Genomic DNA, 19,519 nt, shown 5'->3' with positions numbered 1-19,519 from the left:
CATCCACTGTAAGAAAAAAAATGTAGGATGTCCTATAACTCTACTATTAGCCTCAAATAAGACCAAAGGAAAATAACAGCACACCATGTCTTGGGCTCGGCAGAGAAAGATCTTTATTAGATTATGTACACTTTGTGAAAAAGAATTGTACACAGGGAATATGGTGTCATCGCTGAAACATGCCAGGCTGATTGTTTTAACTGCTGCACGTTAAGTGTGGTGGGCAGAGCCGTCCAGTGTGACGGATGTGACCTCTCACTCCCCCCTTTTTTTGTACTGTTTAACGAAGATCTTAGGTGTATGCCATCCCTCTGGAGCCGTCTTCAGTCCAGCTCGTCTCCAAATCCTCTTCAGGTCACTTTCAAATTTTTTCTGCAGAGGACAAACAATAATTGGAGCACATCAGGCACAAGAGGCTTTTAGCAGTTCTACACAAAATAAACATCTTCTTTTAAGTTCATTTAAGACTTTAGAATACATACATCATTATAAAAGCATTATGTTGAATACTGATTAGTCAATCTACAGAAAAATAATTGCAAAGTATTTTGATAATCAATTTATTGTTCAAGTAATTTTCAGCAGTTTTTAAAACGGGGCCAAAGTTTTTGACAGACGCCCCGAAAAGCCTTCAGTTACACTTGCTTACTATCCCACAACCATCCAAAATTACAAATCTGATAAAGGTTTTACTCGTAGGGAGTAGGAAGTAGGAGTGGTGGCTGGGGAGGCCCATGCAATAGTTTTTGGGCTTGCGGACATCTGTCCGTAGAATAGCAAAACTTAATTCCACAGCAGCCAGTATTTAATTTGCCTCATAAGCGCAGGCATCAGCAGATGCCAATTATCTAAAAAAGCATTAATCGGCGTTCTATCACTGATTTATATGACAAATTAAAGAGGATATATTTTGGTTTGGGACTGACGAAACAATCTCAGGTATTTTATAAACAAAACAATTCATTGACTAATCTAGAAATGAATTGGCAGATTAATCAATAATAAAAATAATCATTAGTTATCAAATTGTCACACATCCTACCGATATTAATTTGCTGAACATGAGAAGAAAAGTTGTTCCAAACAGAAAGAAATCATTTATCTAGTATCACAGGACCCTTTTCTATCTCCAAAAAAAAGGAAACTCTCACCTGCTTCCTCCTCCCCCTGCCCTCCAGCACTCTCCTCTTCAAGAATTTAGTCCGTTTCTGCAGCTTCCTGTATTTATGGCGGTTTATCATTCGCCGTCGGATTTCCAGAACATTCTTACAACTAAGGGGTGTTGCTGAACCTTCCCCATCCTCCAAAACTGGGACAGAGACCGGAGGCAGCACCTTCTCTTCCAGCAGCCCTACATCCTCCTGCGGCTGAGGTGAATCCAGCAGTGGAGGAAGGGAGTAGCGTATGGAGAGCCAGCTCTCCAGAGGACTTACTGACATTTTACGCGGCACGAGAGCTTCTTCCAATTCAGGCTCCAGTTGGACCCATCGCGGAGGAGGTGTATTGTCTGCTGCTGTTGAGTAGTTTCTTAATTTGCGTTGTATTGAAGAACAGTAAGCAGGAAGGACCGGTTGTACACATCCATTCAAAATTTCTCCATGGGCTTGAAGTGCACCTGGACAATAAGAAAGGATAAATGACGTTATCCTGAGTAACGTAGCTTAAAAAGTAACTATAATAACATATATTTTAATGGAGGAAAAGATATATATTTGTTCATACTTACACGTTGCTCTGCGTAATAGACGGGGGACAATCTTTGAAGTAAACATTATTAATGATCATCCAAATAAAGTCATCAGGAATGAGTTGACTGGTCCCTGGCCCTGTGGGCATGAGCAAAGTGCTGTGTGTTGGTCAAACCAGTGATGAAACAATTATACAACGTGACTTAATTAATCAGTGAATTGGTAGACAGAAAAGTAATGGGCTGAGATCTTGGTAGTGGGTTATTTGGTTATATCATTTATCAAAGAAAAATGCAAGTTATTTTAACACAGCAGCGTAAATGGGAGGAATCTTGGGGTCCTTTTTTGCAATATCTAGATGTAGTTTGAATCTACTTGTTTCTATATATGTACTTATCCTTGTTATCCTATTGATTTTGTTTTTGCCTGTCTTTGTATGCATTCTACTAGGCATTTATGGGTTTTAGTCTCCTTGACTTGTGGTTAAGATTAACTGGGCAGACTGCGTGTGTGTGTGTTGGGTTTTGGGTATTGATTTTTATATTTTTTTGATATGATATCAGAAAATGTCAATAAAACAATTATAAGAAAAATAAAAAAACAAAGAAAAATGCAAAAGAAACTGGCACAGAGATATACAATAATGAAAATGACAGTTGTAGGTCAACACGTCCAATCTATAGCTAATCATTAAGATAGCCCCCGACAATAACATGAATGAATCAATAAATAAATCGATGAATGAATGCTTTATTTAGCACAGGTAAAGAAAAATAAATAAGAAAAGAATGCAATAAAAGTTAAAAGGAACAAAAATACATTGTTAATGTCCGACACATTCTTTATAAGTTGCTGCGTGTGTGTCTATATATTCACACACCACACAAAAAAATTATTTAAATAATCCAATAAATATCATCGGTCAAAATATTCCTTCATAACATAAATTAAACTTACTGTCTAATGGTGTCACACTCATGGCTGTTGCTAATGCTAGCTAGCAATGTAGCTCCGCTTTAAATGTCGCTATATTACCTCTGAAAGGATCACAGCTAGGACGGATTCGTTCGTCAACTATCTGAACATGAATAACACGAATACAATTATTTAACCTATTTTACAAATAGTGTTACGTTACCTGATATTCCTTTGACCCGGGTTTCTTCTTCAATGTGACTCCAGGAGCCGACTTCCGGCTTGAGTAACACACAATTAATTCGCTTCCTGTTTCTCAATACGGACAAGAGTTCCGCCGGAGCGATGCAGAACCTCTGACCAATGAGAACCAATGTGGCTTTAGATAACAACAACGACAACAACAACAACAACAACAACAACAACAACAACAACAACAGTAGTAATAATAATTCAAGATTATTTAAAAATTAAAATGTTTGTAAAAATCCACATACATACGTATGTAAACAAGGTTTGATCAATAAATTCAATACTTTGAGTTGAAAAAAGTAGATAGTTTTGCATTGTTGGAATTTTAGTTGCTATTATTTTATGTTTATAAAATACCTAAAACCAACTCATTGACCGTTTTGATCATTTCTAATACTGTGTGGACTTATACAGTTAGGTAAGTTTAAGGCTTGAATGACTCCACTGGAGAGCACTCTAATCTAACAATGGTAGGTGCAAATGAATCATTAACTCTTTAGTTCAACGCAGAGATGAATTACAAATGTGGGATAAATACTTGAGTGAGAACATGAATTGTGAGAAACGGTAACGCAACTCCAAGTTTGAGCCAAATAAACAGAAATACAAATGCAAGTAAACATCGTTTCCACCTGAGTTACTCTCTTTTGTAAGGTATAGGCCTACTGTATGTCTTTAATTTATTTCTATCATCGCTTTAAGGTGACTTTTGTGACTAAGCAAAAAGCAATTTTAAGTACTGAGCTTGATGGAGCTGTCTGTTTTCTTTAATCATGATGCACAAAATGGCTAGCACGTCTACAACACACTATGCAGAACGAGTTATCAGTATTCAAGCAAACTTTTAATAAATACAAATGTTTGCTCCTCCTAATGTGATCACATAACTTGTATAAACACCAGTTAAGGGATGTGTGGAGTTTAAACTGTTTTGTGCTAAATAGAAAAAAACATTTCATTATAAATGACAGCTATGTTTACGCAAACATTGTTTACGCATAAAAACTGACCTTCACTTTGTCTACTGACCTTGTTCACTTTACTTATACTATGAATGTTTTTGCATGTATTCAGGCAGTTATTAGTATACAAACTGAAAAGTACAAAATATTCAGGACACAGCAGAAAACAGTTTTACTCTGCTGTTTGTGTTGTTTCCCATTGTATAATTCCATATTTCTAAAGCTATTTATGAAGTGCTATAAACATTGTATAACGATACATTTGGAAACCCTATTTGAGCCATGATTCAGTTTTATTTCCTTTTGACTCATTTAATATACAAATGTTTCTTTCATCCATGCGGCACAGTTGCATAATAAGGGAAGCCTCCACTTTTAGATTGCTCTAGTTTTAGATACGTGTGGGCAGCCACATCAAGTAATTTATTCATGGGGTTTTCTCTCTTAGCTTTCATTAAGACGGTGGGAAGTGGAACATCTCAAGTCTTCACAACAGGGATTTTGTCTATGTGGCATTCGGAATATTGCTTTTGTGTGCAAATTAACACAGAATACTGACAAAAATAAGTTGAAATGAGAGAATGAGTTTCCATTGAGGGACGTGATGCAGGGTAATAGAGTGTGTAAAGTTTTCAGGGCATTTATTTACAAAATCAAAACAACAACAACAACAATAAAACATTCATTTCATTGCAAATCTGGCTATGAAACTTGCTTCATTATCTATACTTACACCATCAGGTTGTGATGATAAGGCAACTGAAATCAGCCGGGTGTACTGTGAGATTTCCCTTTTACAGAAAAGCATGAACAGCTTTTAAAATATTTCTCTTCTACAAAACTCTCTCAAATTAATATTTCAAAGTAACAGTACAGGGAATAAAACAACAAGAAATTGTTAACTTGGCAGTAATTTCAAGGTTTTGGTCAGACCCATTTTAAATCATGATACATTATATGCTAAATATCTATTTACAAAATCAGTAGCTGTATTTAGTTATTTTCTCACTTTAAAGCAAATAAATATTCTGTTTTATTATTCTGTGTTTTATGTATATTTGCATTGCTGTTCTGTTCATCACTGTTCTGAAATAAATCCGACCCTTGAAATAGACAGAGCTTTGAAGCTGACAACATTATAATTTTCTCAAAAGCAACACATACTGTACAGTATAAGCATATATCAGGATGTAGTCACCATAGAGGTACAGTATAACAGATGTACACTATAAATGCCACATCAACAAGAAACAAATCAATAAATTAAAATATATATTAGAGATTTAACAAACTCAGCACATGATGTCAAGGCTGGTCTCATCAACAGACAAGGCGGACAAAGCATTTAGATCAGTCATTGGTGGATGCGTCCATACATTAGCGACTATACAGACAGTGCTGAAGTATAACTGAATTGTAACACCATTGACAAACTGATGAAACATGGAAAGTATTCTAAATGTATTGGTTTTTTCAATTAATCAAATACTGCATCCCATCATTGGCTGCAAGACACTCAAGTGAAAAAAGTGAGGTAAAACAAATCTGAGGGTACAAAGAAATTGCATGTTTAAGTTGTAAGGCCTTTTCATGTTATCAGCGATACAATGCTCTCCTCACTGGCATCTGTGATGTTAAAGTGTCAATCCTGAAGATTTTCAGAATAAAGGTCTAATTAGTCACTCTATATTGCCGAATGATGACACAAAATGGGGATTGAGCCTATGGCCCACTAATGAAAGTATTTCAATATTTATATATTTGAAGTATTTCGAACTGGTGTGTCTGTGGCAGGATTCCCAGAAAATGATGCTGTATTAAGTTACTGTTAATGCAAACCGAACGTTTCCTGCTGCTGCAGCTTCACATTAAAAGCATTTAACTGGAAAAATTGACTTTTATGACGTCGTCACAGGAAATGTTATGTGTCTATAAAAACAAGACAGGACTTTTTTTTTCTCAGCGAATCTGTTTAAAATATTGCAGAGAGTAATGTAACAGTCAGGAGCAGACACAGTGAGTTGTTAGATAAAGAGCTGCAGAAGGCAGGCTGCACAGCTCCAACATCTCAACGAGGAAACAAACAACTTTCAATTTCAATGACTCATGTCGTGTGCAAATAAAATCAGATTGCTCACAGATAGATGGAAAAATGCTTTTTGCTGCCCCCAGTAGACCTGTAGTATTAAACTACTATGCAGTTACCAATGCAACCAGGCAAACTGCTTTGCTACAGCTGTACAGTTCTTCTATTTGGATTTTACTCCTGAAATAATCACATTTAACATCATCCAACAGAACAATTATATGTCACATTAGAAGTTTTGTTAGAAAATACCAATATTTGATGCTGAATATTTGGTATTATGTATACATTAGAGATTAGAGTTGGTAGAACCATCCAGGTCATTTTCTTCTGTGTTGCATCAAAAGTCCTCAAAATCTCTACAAAGAGCTCATTGGCACTGTCTTTACCCTGTATATCCAGCACACCTGGGCGTCAACAAGACTGATATTTTACAATTTTCAAATGTGCGCTTTTGAAACAAAAGGTGTGGTAAAAAAAAACAAAAAAAAAAACAACCACAATGAACTAGGCAACAGATGTGTGAACAGGCAAAGTAAAGAGTGGAAGGAAACAACACTGTGCAAAAGCTGATCCCCGCTTTGTGCGTCATCCTCCGCGGTGTCCTCCAGTTTCTGGATTTGCTGCTCTCTGGCCCTCACTGAGCAGCCGACCGGCCAGGCTCCACCTGCTTCTTCTCTTCTTTCTCATATTTCTCATCTTCGTTCTTCTCATCATTGGTCATGGCGAACGCCTGCACTTGTCTCACCTCCCATTGGGATTGTGACTTATGGGAATGCTTTGGGGATAAAAGAGATGTCTGGTCAAAAATGTAAGAATGCACTCATTAGACATTGCATGACTACAAAATAGTTCATCTCTAAGTCTTGTTTTTTTTTTATTCCTCAGTAATTTTGACAAGCATTATGATTAAAACAGATACACAGACAACATCTGAATGTACTGGACATACAGTACACAAGCATCATTTGGTTTGCTATCCATGTACATTTATTGTATGTGGTCCATGTTCCCATAGTTTAAATCTATGGATTGAGACACTATGAGAGGGTACTGAGAAACATCTAACCTGAATATGGAGATCCAGGGTACAACCAGATGGGTGGAGTTAACAGTTCTGCACACAGAGATGCACAAACAGCGATAAAAAACAAAAACAAGGAACAAGCACGAAACATTAGCGACAGCACACGAAAAAAGCAGTAAAAAAAGAAATCAATAACAATAATACAATTTATTTATAAATATAGTGCTTTGAAAAATACTCAAAGATATTTTACATATAAAAATACTTAACAACACACTAGAAATAAAATTCACACAGCAATAATCACAATATCAAATAAACACATGCGGAGCAACAAAGGTGATCTAAATGAGCAGTGTGCAGGATTTAGTAGCATTTAGCAGTGACCTCTCCCTTTCCAAGTGTGTAGTAGGAGCTATGATGGCCTTCAGGTAACATAAAAAGGCGCCCTCTAGAGCCAGAGTTTGGTTTGTCCATTCTGGGCTACTGTAGTATATGGTGGTGCAACATGGCGGGCTCCGTGGAAGAGGAGCTTGACATGCTCCGTATGTAGATATGAACGGTGCAATCCAAGCTACCAAAAACCCAATGATTCTTAGTCCAAGGGGATAATACACCAATGAAAACATACTTGTGAATATTACATTCCCTTTCTGCCTTGGGCTCCCTCTAATTCCTACAAACTGCTCCTGTAAACTTAACTGCATATAGAGAAGTATATTTTAAGGTTAGTCCAGGCCAGGGTTGACTCACCGACGAAGACTGATGATCGTGTGGTCGTTCCAGTTTGATACGGACATCTGTTCCCTTCCCTCGCTCAGGTTTCCCAGGCCCTGAAGGATATCAGAAGTGTATTCAATCAGTCATTATGACCCCCACATGGATATTAAGAGATGTGGGACATTTCAATACAGTGTTTTTGAAAAATGAGGTAGAAAGACTACATAACGTGTGGCTTTGCATTGGAAAGTGGATATTTAACCTTTTTACCCATTGTTAAAATCATTCTGAAAAGATGACTGTAATATTACAATGCATTATTTGTGTTTATGGTCATTCATATTTAAATGTGTGCATTCATTAAGTAAATATAATATTTTGTAATAATAAAAATGTTGCTTTGTACAAATACATGTGACATATACTGATGTACAGTATATATACTGATTTAAGAGAACCGGAAACAGCCTCAGACACCAACCTGATAAGGTAAGGTAGTCGAAAATGTTTGGTGAGGTAATGACTATTTAATCATGATTGCAGAACAACAGGAATACTGCTAAAACTAAATTTCTATTCAATTCTATTGACGTCCTATAATATCCTGTTCATTCCACGATGACCCCTCAAGGAGGACTATATGGACATGTGAGATAATATCCATTTACTGACGATCCATTAGGTGCTAATTAATCACATAAACCCCAAATGACTTGATTTTTTCTTAATGGTATGCAACAGGAATTCATAATGCATCCTGCCATTACTTATGTATGAAGTCATCATGAGTCATTGAATGCATTAGTTATGCATTAGCAGTGAAGGGATGTAAATAAGTGCTCAAGTTCTGTATGAGTATACTTTACTTGAGACCTTTCTTTTCATGTCACATTTTACTTCTTCTCCACTACATTTAATTTAATATTAAATATTTTACTTTTTACTCCACTACGATTATCTGACAGCAGTACTAACTACTTTACAAATTCAGATTCTTGCATGCAAAACATACAGCGAGCTTATAAGATTGTTTCTGCTAAATTAAACTACCTTAAAGTACATACCAGAACAGCTGAAACAACAAGTCGATTAGTCAGTTAGTCTAATTCTAATAAATAAATTAGAGGATAGAATATTAATTGGCAAGAGGAAATATTTCTGCATTGAGTACTTTTACTTGTAATACTTGAGTGTGCAGTGTATTTCTACAGTGTGGCATTCATACTAAGCAAAAGATCTGAATACTTTCTCCATCCCGGAGCATTAGTTCATTGTGTGTTTTCTACCCTTCTTGTAAAGGATTTATTTAAGTTACTTAAAAATAGCCGTTATTTGTTTTACAAACCTCTTGAGATTCTTACATGTTTTAATATTGAATCATTCTTTCTCATGCTGCTTCTCCAAGTATCCCACCTGTCTCACCTGGGGAGTTGCCACGACTGGTGGTACTGGTGCCGCTCACGCCGTCCTCCAGCCAGGTACTGTAGGTGAAGGAGTCCCGCTTGTGTGGCGTCCCGGCGGACGACAGACTCTCCTGGACAGTGTGCATAGAAGAGACATGTACATTAGACTTAAAGACAAACTGATTTATGCCCTTGTGTTGTTTCATTGCAGGCTATATATAGCACTCACCATGCCTGTGTCATAGTCCTCTGTGGCCTCTGTGTCGTTCTCCTCCACCACACTGGCGAAGCTGCTAGCGTTGGAGGAGGAGCGGGAGAGGTCATGACCCTCGGGGATGGACGGGGCCCTGCCACCGAGATAAGAACTACACCCTGGGTTATCACTCTCCAGCACAGCCAAACCTGATTTTATCTTATGTATAGGACACAGTTATTCAACATGCTGCCAAGGCTGAGGATTGCCCAGCGGTTACACAAACACAGGTATGGCGACACAAATGTGAATTCTACGATCTACCATAGGCTGTAACCTGTCTGTTATACACACCTGTTCTTGGCGGTTGTGAGCACCTCGGGGGAGCTCTGATTGGACGAGTTGTCAGATTTGGGATCTTGAGAGACGTGACCGCTGTCAGGTGTCTTCTGGGTATTTGGGGAGCTCTCTCTACTGCTGCATGAGACACGAGGTACAAAATATCAGGAAATAGGGTGTAACAAAATAATATGATAATATAAAATAAATGTGCATGCACTGAGAACAAGCAAAAGGTAGTAAATGATGAATTTTAGACACAAAAAGTGGCTAAAATATAAAATGGTGTATGGTTATACATAAAATAATTATATAAGCGATGTGAGCAATTTCTCACCTCTTCTCATGGACTTCTTGAATGTTTTCGATACCGATTGCACTGCTTCGCCTGGAGCTGAAAGGACCAGACTTCTTCCTGGTCGGGCTTTTCCCTGGGATTATCAAAGACTGCCAGGGAAAAAGGAAAGACAGTCAAGAGTCAAAAAACATCTTATACCTTAGATATTTTTGAGTAATATTAAGTTTATCTCAAGAGCTTATCAATCTAATTATTTATTACTTAATTATTTTGACTTAACCATTCAAATTGCACCTTGCATTTGAGTTGTTACTATGAAGAAAAGAAAATAGTTAAAATATGCACTTAGCGGCTTAATGTCAAGCCCCTGTGCCAGTCTTTCAGCCTGAGCAGAGCACACTAAAGCAGGAGATGAAAGATGGATTTAAAGGCTCCAGGGCCTACCACTAAATATGCTTTCTCAGCGACTGCTTTGTTCATTCAATCTCCCTTTAAAGCTCTCAAAATAAGAACTTGAAAAGCCTTTTAACTCAATGTGGCTTCAAAGAGCAGGGGGAGGTTTTCCACCCCTTTTTTTAAAAAAGATGAATATTAATGATTAAATGACTCCCGTACAGAGAAATTATATTTAAACAGAGAGATAAGCACACTGGCATTCAAATATGGAAGAGTCATAAAAGACTACAGAAGTGGAACACATCCTTCAGTGAAGCAGATGGGACAGGGAGAATAGAAGAACATCAATATCATTCAGTAGGTGGTGTTAAAATAAGACTTTTATTGTTTACGTAGCTTTTACTACTTTAAGGGGAGACACTACAGGTGAATAGGGTAAAAAATAAACTGATATCACCATGCAACTTCCCTAGATGGCTGCTTACATTAAGACAATCATTGTTTGTTTATATATTGTCTTATTAAATATGAGCTAATTTGAATACATATCCAGAACATTTATGTGAACATTGGATGAAGCCAGGTTCAAAATTCTTGTTTCATTTTGTTGACACTTCAGTCAAAGGTTTTTACAGAGGGGGATTTGGTTATCTATTTTTATCATGCCATAAATATAATATAATATACATTTTAAATGTTGTAATCATAGATGCCAGTATGAAACAACTACTATTTACTCATATTAAGACAATTACATTTTGTATTACTGACTATTTATGTTTAAATATGCAAATGAGGCAGTATCTAATGCTAACTTTGGCTGAATTTAGGAGAAATCTACAAACGCAAATATACAAAGTGTATTTAAATAAACACCTGAGTGTATATTTTGGAGTTTTTTTTTACACTAATCTGAAAGAGGACAAATAGCCCACAATCTCCAAACTGACCAGTGCATGAAAAAAAAACATGTTTCTGCCTGCTGTGTCTCACCTTAAATCAATCCTAGATTATAGTCTATGTAAAATCCCAAATCTTGGAATAGACGAATCGATTCATGAATGAGAGAATATGGAGGAGAATATCTATTTCTCCTTTTGTTTCATCGAAGATTGAGATAATCTTAATACAATGCATCCTGTCTGTAACACGCAATGCATACTATGTTGAGAGTGCTGCAAAGTGAAAAGTATGTGATGCAGTGCAGCCATGCAGATCAAAGCAAAGATGAGAAACAAGTGGTTAGAGAGTAGTTAGAATTAGACATGAACCTCTTCTACTGTTCCTATCCCTATGGCACTGCCTCGACGTCCATATTTACTGGGACTTTTGCCTGGGACAAGCAAAGACTGAGCCACGCAGGAAGAGGAGATACAGAGAGAAAGAGAGAGAGAGAGAGAGAGAGAGAGAGAGAGAGAGAGAGAGAGAGAGAGAGAGAGAGAGAGAGAGAGAGAGAGAGAGAGAGAGAGAGATGTGATGAGGAGGGATGATAAAATGAAGAGAAGAGGGTAAAATGGGGGTGGGAGAGAGAACATGAGATATACACAAATATATATTTATATATATGTATAAGATTCCATGCGGTCAGTCATAAACAAAATACAAAGCATGTGTTAACTGGAGAATACAAAGAGGGACATTTCTGGCTCCATGGGTGCAACACAGGCAGCTCAATGGGAGAGAGAGAAGTGTTGAGTCAGTTATTTTAGCCATATGCCTGCGAGACAGAGGATGAAGAGGAGATAAAGACAGCAGAGGAGGATACACAGCATGTTACCTATACATTGGGTTCCATACATATGGTTTCACATCAAGACAGGGTTATGGCAAAGCAAGCTTGAGTTATATTCATTAATAAAGCATGTTGGTTAATAACAATGTTTTTAAAGGTGATCATAAATGTGATCTAGAAATACAGTATTCATAATTGATACACTGATAATATTTTTTTTCTTTACGTAAAAAATACCTTCCCACAGCCATACAAAATATATGTGTACTATATATATATATATATATACTGTATATAGACGAGCAACCATAGGCATAGTCACTGTAAGTGAAGACGTTGAAGCTCAAATTAAGGGCTGTTTCACTTTCAACTGGTGGATGAAACTCTCCTCTATGAGTTTAAAAAAGTATTGTGTAACACTCCCACACACACTTTTTGCAGTGCTTACAGAACTAACTAGGACATACAGATAGCGAAGATCTCCGCCAAGGCATGCCCTGTTAATATGAATTAACTGTGAATTTTCCCAGCTGGACAAGCGTTTTTCTGATAATTTCGACACCACGGCAATGCTGCACAAATGCCCTATCTCGCAATGTTAACGAAAATAATGAAATAATTAGTGTATCGGCCGTGAGAGACAGATCTGCTCCACAATTTAAAGGGTTCTTCCTGGACCCATGCTACACCCTTCCACCAAGTTTCATGAAAATCGAGCCAGTAGTTTTTCCAGAATCCTGTTGACAAGCAGACAAAAAAACAAACAAACAAACAAACCGAACATAATCTCCTTTGTGGAGGTAATACTTATATAAACTAAAAGAACAATGCAAAAAAAATGCTACTTGATGATGATAGAAAACATTATTTGTTCATAATCACAATAATATCACATAAATACACATAGATGACACACACACACACACACACACACACACACACACACACACACACACACACACACAAACAGGACACAATCCACATTCTAGTGAGAGCTTATGAACAATGCAGGTGCTTGGGAATTATAAAATGAGAACACAGGTAAAACAGTATTAGAAGCAGCTTTCCCCCTCGGGAGAAATTCACCTTATGTCCTAGAAGCATTCAAGTCTATGAGTGTCCAGTCACTCCATCTTGTGGTGGCAGACAATGTGCAACCGTTGCAATGTGAGAGCCAAGTTTAAGACCCAGGCTAAATGCTCCACTCAAGCTCTTCTCTGTGAGAAGTTAGTGCGGCAGGCAAGTGAGGGAGAAAGGGGGCATGAGCTCGAGAAGAACTGCTGGAGGGAGAAGGCAGGGAGCGAGGCTCGCGCCTTACTCAAGACCAGGACGAGTGGGACTGTACTTACTATCCCTGGGAATTTGGGGCTCTCCGTGGGGTCGTGGTTAAAGCTGCTACTGAAGCTAGTTGAGAATGTGTGCGGCTTCTTGAAAGTAAGACCCGTGGCATCCATAGACTGGCTCCTGCTGCGGATGACTCGCTACAGAGAGAGACGAGGAGGAGGAGATACATTCAGATGGCGCTGACCCCTGTTACCCCTCAGCATCGCTGTACAGCATTACAGGCCTAGAGGAGCCTCGGGGCTCTTCCCGAAACACTGACCACTACAGGCAGAGAGTGCCGGTCTGATGCTAATCCTGACAGACAAGGAAGCGACAGAGAACACTGCTAAAGTTTAATGCCCGGAGGAGGGGTTCAGATGAGTCATTATGTTAGATAGGCGGTAAAAGAAGAAAGGGGAAGTAAAAGGACCAAGTGGCTCACAGATGTCTGAGTTTAAACACAGCCAGGAGAAATAATTTAAAGCCCAGCACCCCTTTAGTAGGCATAGAACAATAGATGGTGAAAAAAAATCTATCCATCCGCTTTGATTATGACATACAAAGACGACAGAATCATGTAAATAAGGGACTAATGACTCAACACTGGCGCATGCAGAGAGCACAGCAGCACAAAAACAGCAAGAAAGCATGAGGAAGAAAATCAGGGAAACCAAGAGTGGTGTGTTCCAGCAGGACAGAGCAGCAGAGCTTCGCTTCATTCAAATGAATAGAGATTGAGAGAGACTGATAAACCCTCAGCCCACATCTTGAATATAGATAAGACACCCTTTTTCAACACCCACAGAAGAAACAGCTGACAGCTGGTTCAAAAACAACAACAAATCCAGGTGCCAGCACCTCTAATGCTTGCTAATTAACACATTATATTTAATTAATTTAATCCACATAAAAGCGTGTAAAGTGTAAAATTGATTTACAGGGAGTCATGTGGGATCTTCTGTCAAAAGAAATAGTCAAGCTGAGCTAAACTTGACTAGTTATTTCCCCTTGTTTCAAGTGTTTTGCTGAGCTAAGCTAAGCTGCTTAATTTTCAACACACAAGATTCATCTTTTGATGTAACTCTCGGCAAAAAAGAAAAAGCGAATAAACGTAACTCCCAAAATGTCAAAATTGTTTTTAATAATAAACATAACTAAAATGTAGATTTTAAATAATTACAAAGGACTTTCTTATGCCAATATGTTTTAGCTTATTGTTTTTTCTCTTTTTGAAGCAGAGAGATGCAGAAAGTGAAGCTGTCAGTTTGAAGCCCCAGCCTCAGCTGTTGCCTCTCCAGTTACCTTAAAGGACTCAAAGAAGCCCCCTCCTCCTGCACTCCCGTTTTCCAGTTTGTCGTCGTCTCCTCCAACACCCATCATGGCCTGACTGTTCACATGGAGCTCCTCATAAAGGGTCTCTAACAAGGCCGACCTCGTTCGCTCCTTACATACATAAATACAGAGAGAGAAATGAAACAAAGGATATTTTCAAAATGCTAGAAAAGCATGAAATGTTTTTCAACAACTCACCTCTAATTTGGCAAATTTCTCAGCTTTGTAGCAGGCATACTCTGCATTGATGAGCTTAGTAAAAAGGTATTCGTGGAATTCAGGGCTCTGGGAAGAGAGGAGCAAAGAGACAAGACATCATGTTGGAAACTAAATGATGACCAAGAGGTGGACAGTGCACCGGCTCAGGGAAATTGTTCTTTTTCTTACTTTTTTAAAGACAGCAGGGTTTGGGAGGGCTGGGCCAAAGAAAGGTACATCATCCCGTGCTGTCACTGACACCTAAAAATTATGAGTAAGATGAGTATATATAAAAATAAGATGGAGTTTAATCTTATCACAGGAAGCAAAGTCAGCCCATAGTGAAGGGAAATAAGTCACCTTGTAGAGAACATTGTCAGTGCAGGGGTTGACCACCTGCACCACAACATAAGCGTGGAGAAAGTTGGAGGCGATCATGTCCGGAACAAAGGGAGTGTTTTCCTCTTGGAATAAGATGGCCACGATGTCGTTGCCTATGTGCCTTTTTCTCTGTAACTGCAACACAACAGAGAGGAGGGAATGCATGTAGGACAGTTGGATGAAGGAATGCTGATGCAAAGCATTGGACCATATGTATGAATGTTATCTGCAGGATCGGAAAGCCAAAAATGATGCGGACACATTTAATGCTCTTTTATTTGTGTTTAATTAAGAAGATTAAATGCTCTCTTAGTGTGTAATTTAGCACTGATTTCTGCGGTTTATAGACTGTAGAAATGATAGTTACATAGAAGTGATTACTCTTCATTCTTCCCTGTCTGACAAATGAATGCATGTGAATTTGTGAAACACCACCAGGGAATGCTGTTTCTCCTCATGACAGCCTGAACAAGCTGATTGGATCAAAGGAGCCAATGTCGCACATCCCCTAGTGCTGGGAGGCTGAACATATAGGCCTGGGCCTCATCTGTGTTTGTACAAACAGCGACAGCAAATGGTGTGAGAGCTTGGACTAATTAATCCGTTTTTGTGTGAATATGTGAGAAGGAGGAGAACTCAGCCATTTGAGCAACATGCTTTAAATCAATGTCTGTGCTGCATACATTTAAAGTGATTCACATTTACTACTAGTGTTTTGGTTTTTTTGCAAATATATGCTGCAGGTGTTTGGCACAGCAGGCAGGTCTATGCAAATGGAGGTACTACAATAACCAGAGGGAACCTGTCTGACTTCTTGCAGTGAATCATGAAAGGTGTGTTAGTCTGGTATTGTATTACAGTACCTGCTGTGTGTCCCCATCTGTGTAAGGCAGCTTCGTGGAGACATGGAACATGACCTCTTTATTGCGGTAGTTGCAGTAGAAAGATTCAGTGCCAGTCTGCCCATGAGTCACGTCTAACCCTCCACGGAAACTGTAAGCACACAGAACCATGTCTAAAAAGATATTCTCCACCGTCACTGAAGTAGCATGGACATACTTCATGTGGCTAATGTAAATTATGGTTTGTATCATGTTATGAAATGTATGGTAGACTATTTATAGTGCCTTCAAACCAGAGTTAGATCCATACCCTTTAAAGTTGTGCAGCTCAATTTTTTCTCCTAGAAACTCCAGGAATTCTACAAAGGCAGGACTCTCTTCACTGTTGCCAAATAGCTCTTCCTCTGATGTCTGTAACCAGGAAAAAAAAAACTCTTAAACATCAAGGCTTGGAGGATAAAATGATTTCTGCAGTAGCAGTGCCGTGGATGATTTGTACAGTAGACTGTGCTCTGTATGCTACAATGTTAGCGTCCAGTAATAACAGCGCTTAAGTCCGCATTACAAATAAACCAACAATACGAACAATGTCAGAGAAGCAAAAGGAAAACTAATCACAAGATTTGCATTCTAGAGTATTTTATGTAAGGTGTGTTTTACTGCAACAGGTCATTAGGGTCAATAACTGGATGGAGGGAAGTGAAGTGTATCCAATATGTGTTTGGCACTCTTGTTCAAACACACTACATTTGCATTTCAGATCAATTACAACAATGTGTATTACAGGAGGTTTAGAGATGGGCTTTAGGAAAGCTTGTGCAATAATGATCCGCTGTGATGGACAGTTGATTATCTATTGACAGCAGGTGGAGAGGTGATGTGAACACAAAAGCCTATCTCAACACAAACTCGCCTGAGGAGAAGCTTCTATGGCTTATTGAGTATCTCTGTTTGTCACGTGTATGCAATATGCCTACTTAACCATCATAGCTCTCTCCACTTAGCACCTCTCCCGTAAAGAAAATGCAGATAAAGGATGAGCAGAGGGCCCTCACTGCTTTCAAAAGATGGCCCTTGGCTCATTTACAATATATTAAACAATGTATTTGAACTACTTCAGGCTTTAAGGAATCACCTGTGCAGATCTCTACACACTGAGGTCTCCATTCAAAGGTACAAGTGCCCTCAGCAAGGCATTCAATAGATCCTCTGCCCCCCACATAGTAAACAAGAGGGTTGTGATTGCCTCAGAAAATGGGAGGATGTGCTAAAGACAGCCACAGTTAGTGGGCTGCCCTGAAAGCCATAATTAAGACTGTGGAGGACTGGGCATAATCAGCTTCCTTGAAGAAATCAGAAATTACAATGTATGGTCAATTTGCATTCTTCACCAAGTGAATACAATAAATATAAAGTATACTGCACAGTTCCAGCGCCATCTCTAAACACACCGGCATCTTTCCTGTTCGTTTACATTAATTGTATAGCTCACCTGTCCAAATTTTTGATAAATAACCCCAAACTTGAAATTGTTGCTTATCACATGTTCATCGAAGGTGACAATAAGTCTTGAAGCCTGTAAGAAAAAATACAAATATAACAAGAACCATTAAAGGGGTAGGTTCACATGTTTTCTTAAAAGGCTGTCTTAAAACAATAGTCAGGGGCTTATTTGAACTCTGAAACTGATTGTGGTTGCTCCTGTTTATATCGGCCATTAAGAGATCTTCAAACAAAATCCTCAATCCTCCTCTTGTGAAAAGGTGCATTTTAGGGCCCAGACACAACAACCCAACACCAATAAACTAGCGTCTATGAAGGCTGACGGTTGCATCGCCTAACGTTCCGTGTCTTGGCCAAAAAGTTGTGGCCAAGACAACCAATGGGGAACTAGCACAAAAGTTCTGCGTCTGCATGAGAGAAAATAATTCCCTACCATCAGGCAGTGACAGTCTATATTCATCATTCAAAAAAGGAGCCGGCAGGACAGATTCAAGGTGCTAGTTAGCCAGTTAGCATAATAACACATCCTGATGTTGAAATAACAAATTCCATTTACTGTGCGTGAGAGAACAATAAAAAAAACTATTATGGACGTTTCTGTTAAAAAGCACATACACTGCAAATACGGACGCTTATTGTCAACCCAAGATTGACCGACGGCTGACTGTCGACCCGGTGTATCGGGACTCTAAAAGTTTATCTCAAGCTAAAATAAAACTTCACCATTCCGACTAAGACAAATAAAGTGGGTAATTTCAAAAGTTATTGTGTTTTTATAATGAAATTCTTCCTTTGTTTCCCTTGATAGTGTGCTGACTAATGTTTTAAGACAGACTTGAAAGATTATAGGTCTATAAACTTGAAATCATCAGATGTGTAGGACTGGGAAGGACATAGGCTGCAACTATGCAATCCAAACCAGAGCTTACTTTTGGATAAAGGACAGGAAAAAAGCGGTCCAAATTGACCTCTTCACAGACGAGCTTGGAGCAAGAAAATAAACGAGAAAAAAACAAACAATTAGAATGTGGCTCGATGCTATCGCAGCAGAGGAATCTGTGCATAATAAAAACACCTCTTTTTTTTACCTTGGCCATTTGGACCACATTGGGAAACTCTGTCAGACAGGAAATGGGGATCACATCATGGTAGGTTTTCAGCTTGGTCCTGGTGAAGTCATAAAACAACAGAATGAAGCAACATTTCTCAGAACCTATCAGATGGGAAAGAGAAGGTATGGACCATCATCAAAATTCCCCACCCTTGCCTCTCTCTGCCTTCTCTCCCTCCCTCCCTCCCTCCATCCCCACCCACTCACTGGCCTAAATAGTCCATCTGTTACTCTGCTGTGGAAATGACAGTGCTGTTGACACTCTCTTAAGCTTTATGACTCTTATGATAACACCCGTGCCAGCAGGATGTTTATCCAGTCAGTACAGGGCATTTAGGAACAAAGAAAGTGGATTGTTGGACATATATTTCCTGTTGATCATGAAAGTGGGGACATTTTGTTAAAGTTTTTCCTCTGCAATTTAAGCCACATCATACTCCACCATGTATGTATAATAAGCATTACCTGAGCATTAGACGGAGGTGTTCCTGGTCACCAATCACATCGTACTTTAGAGAGAACACCAGATGTCCAAGGACACTGTCCACTGAATAGTAATTAAAGTGTTCCTGAGGGCACAGTACAAGGATACGGCCATTAGTATGACACACATGCACACATGACACGCGCTCCAGTCATTACCCATATCCTTCTTCTGGTGCTCTTGTACAGGCAGATCAAATTTGTTCATATTATGCATGTGTAAGAAAAGGAGGAAAAGCCTAATGCATCTTCATTAGCAACAGTGTATGAGGTGCCAAACTGTGAGGCTGGTCACTGTTAGTGGTTCTTTCTACTGGGATTTGCTTATTGCTTAT

At 38.7% G+C, this 19,519-nt stretch overlaps 2 protein-coding genes across 2 annotated transcripts in view; both read right to left on the bottom strand.

Annotated features, from left to right (window-relative positions):
- Positions 1-96: 96 nt before the first annotated feature.
- Positions 97-2,894, bottom strand: aurkaip1 (aurora kinase A interacting protein 1). The gene is made up of 4 exons (XM_083920679.1): positions 2,827-2,894; positions 1,727-1,826; positions 1,152-1,615; positions 97-372 (listed from the first exon to the last, which is right to left on the bottom strand). Exons 2-4 carry the CDS (start codon positions 1,770-1,772, stop codon positions 256-258), a joined length of 627 nt encoding a protein of 208 aa, XP_083776805.1. The 5' UTR covers positions 1,773-1,826; positions 2,827-2,894; the 3' UTR covers positions 97-255.
- Positions 2,895-6,531: 3,637 nt separating this feature from the next.
- The window catches only part of rap1gapa (RAP1 GTPase activating protein a), a 37,898-nt gene continuing 24,910 nt past the window's right edge, over positions 6,532-19,519 (bottom strand). The window contains exons 6-24 of the mRNA XM_083919630.1: positions 19,167-19,270; positions 18,679-18,757; positions 18,520-18,573; positions 17,580-17,663; positions 16,398-16,498; positions 16,109-16,238; positions 15,225-15,380; positions 15,054-15,125; positions 14,865-14,951; positions 14,637-14,777; positions 13,361-13,492; positions 11,551-11,628; positions 9,923-10,032; positions 9,601-9,723; positions 9,283-9,400; positions 9,073-9,184; positions 7,684-7,763; positions 6,973-7,020; positions 6,532-6,681 (exon numbers count right to left, since the gene is read on the bottom strand). Coding sequence (XP_083775756.1) covers positions 7,012-7,020; positions 7,684-7,763; positions 9,073-9,184; positions 9,283-9,400; positions 9,601-9,723; positions 9,923-10,032; positions 11,551-11,628; positions 13,361-13,492; positions 14,637-14,777; positions 14,865-14,951; positions 15,054-15,125; positions 15,225-15,380; positions 16,109-16,238; positions 16,398-16,498; positions 17,580-17,663; positions 18,520-18,573; positions 18,679-18,757; positions 19,167-19,270 — 1,770 coding nt within the window. The 3' untranslated portion in view covers positions 6,532-6,681; positions 6,973-7,011. The remainder of the gene's footprint in view (positions 6,682-6,972; positions 7,021-7,683; positions 7,764-9,072; positions 9,185-9,282; positions 9,401-9,600; positions 9,724-9,922; positions 10,033-11,550; positions 11,629-13,360; positions 13,493-14,636; positions 14,778-14,864; positions 14,952-15,053; positions 15,126-15,224; positions 15,381-16,108; positions 16,239-16,397; positions 16,499-17,579; positions 17,664-18,519; positions 18,574-18,678; positions 18,758-19,166; positions 19,271-19,519) is intronic.

Source organism: Echiichthys vipera, assembly GCF_963691815.1.
Source record: "Echiichthys vipera genome assembly, chromosome: 9".
In the NCBI taxonomy this organism is placed as follows: Eukaryota; Metazoa; Chordata; class Actinopteri; order Perciformes; family Trachinidae; genus Echiichthys; species Echiichthys vipera.
The sequence above is the reverse complement of the archived record's forward strand: the minus strand, read 5'-3'. Positions and strand labels throughout refer to the sequence as shown.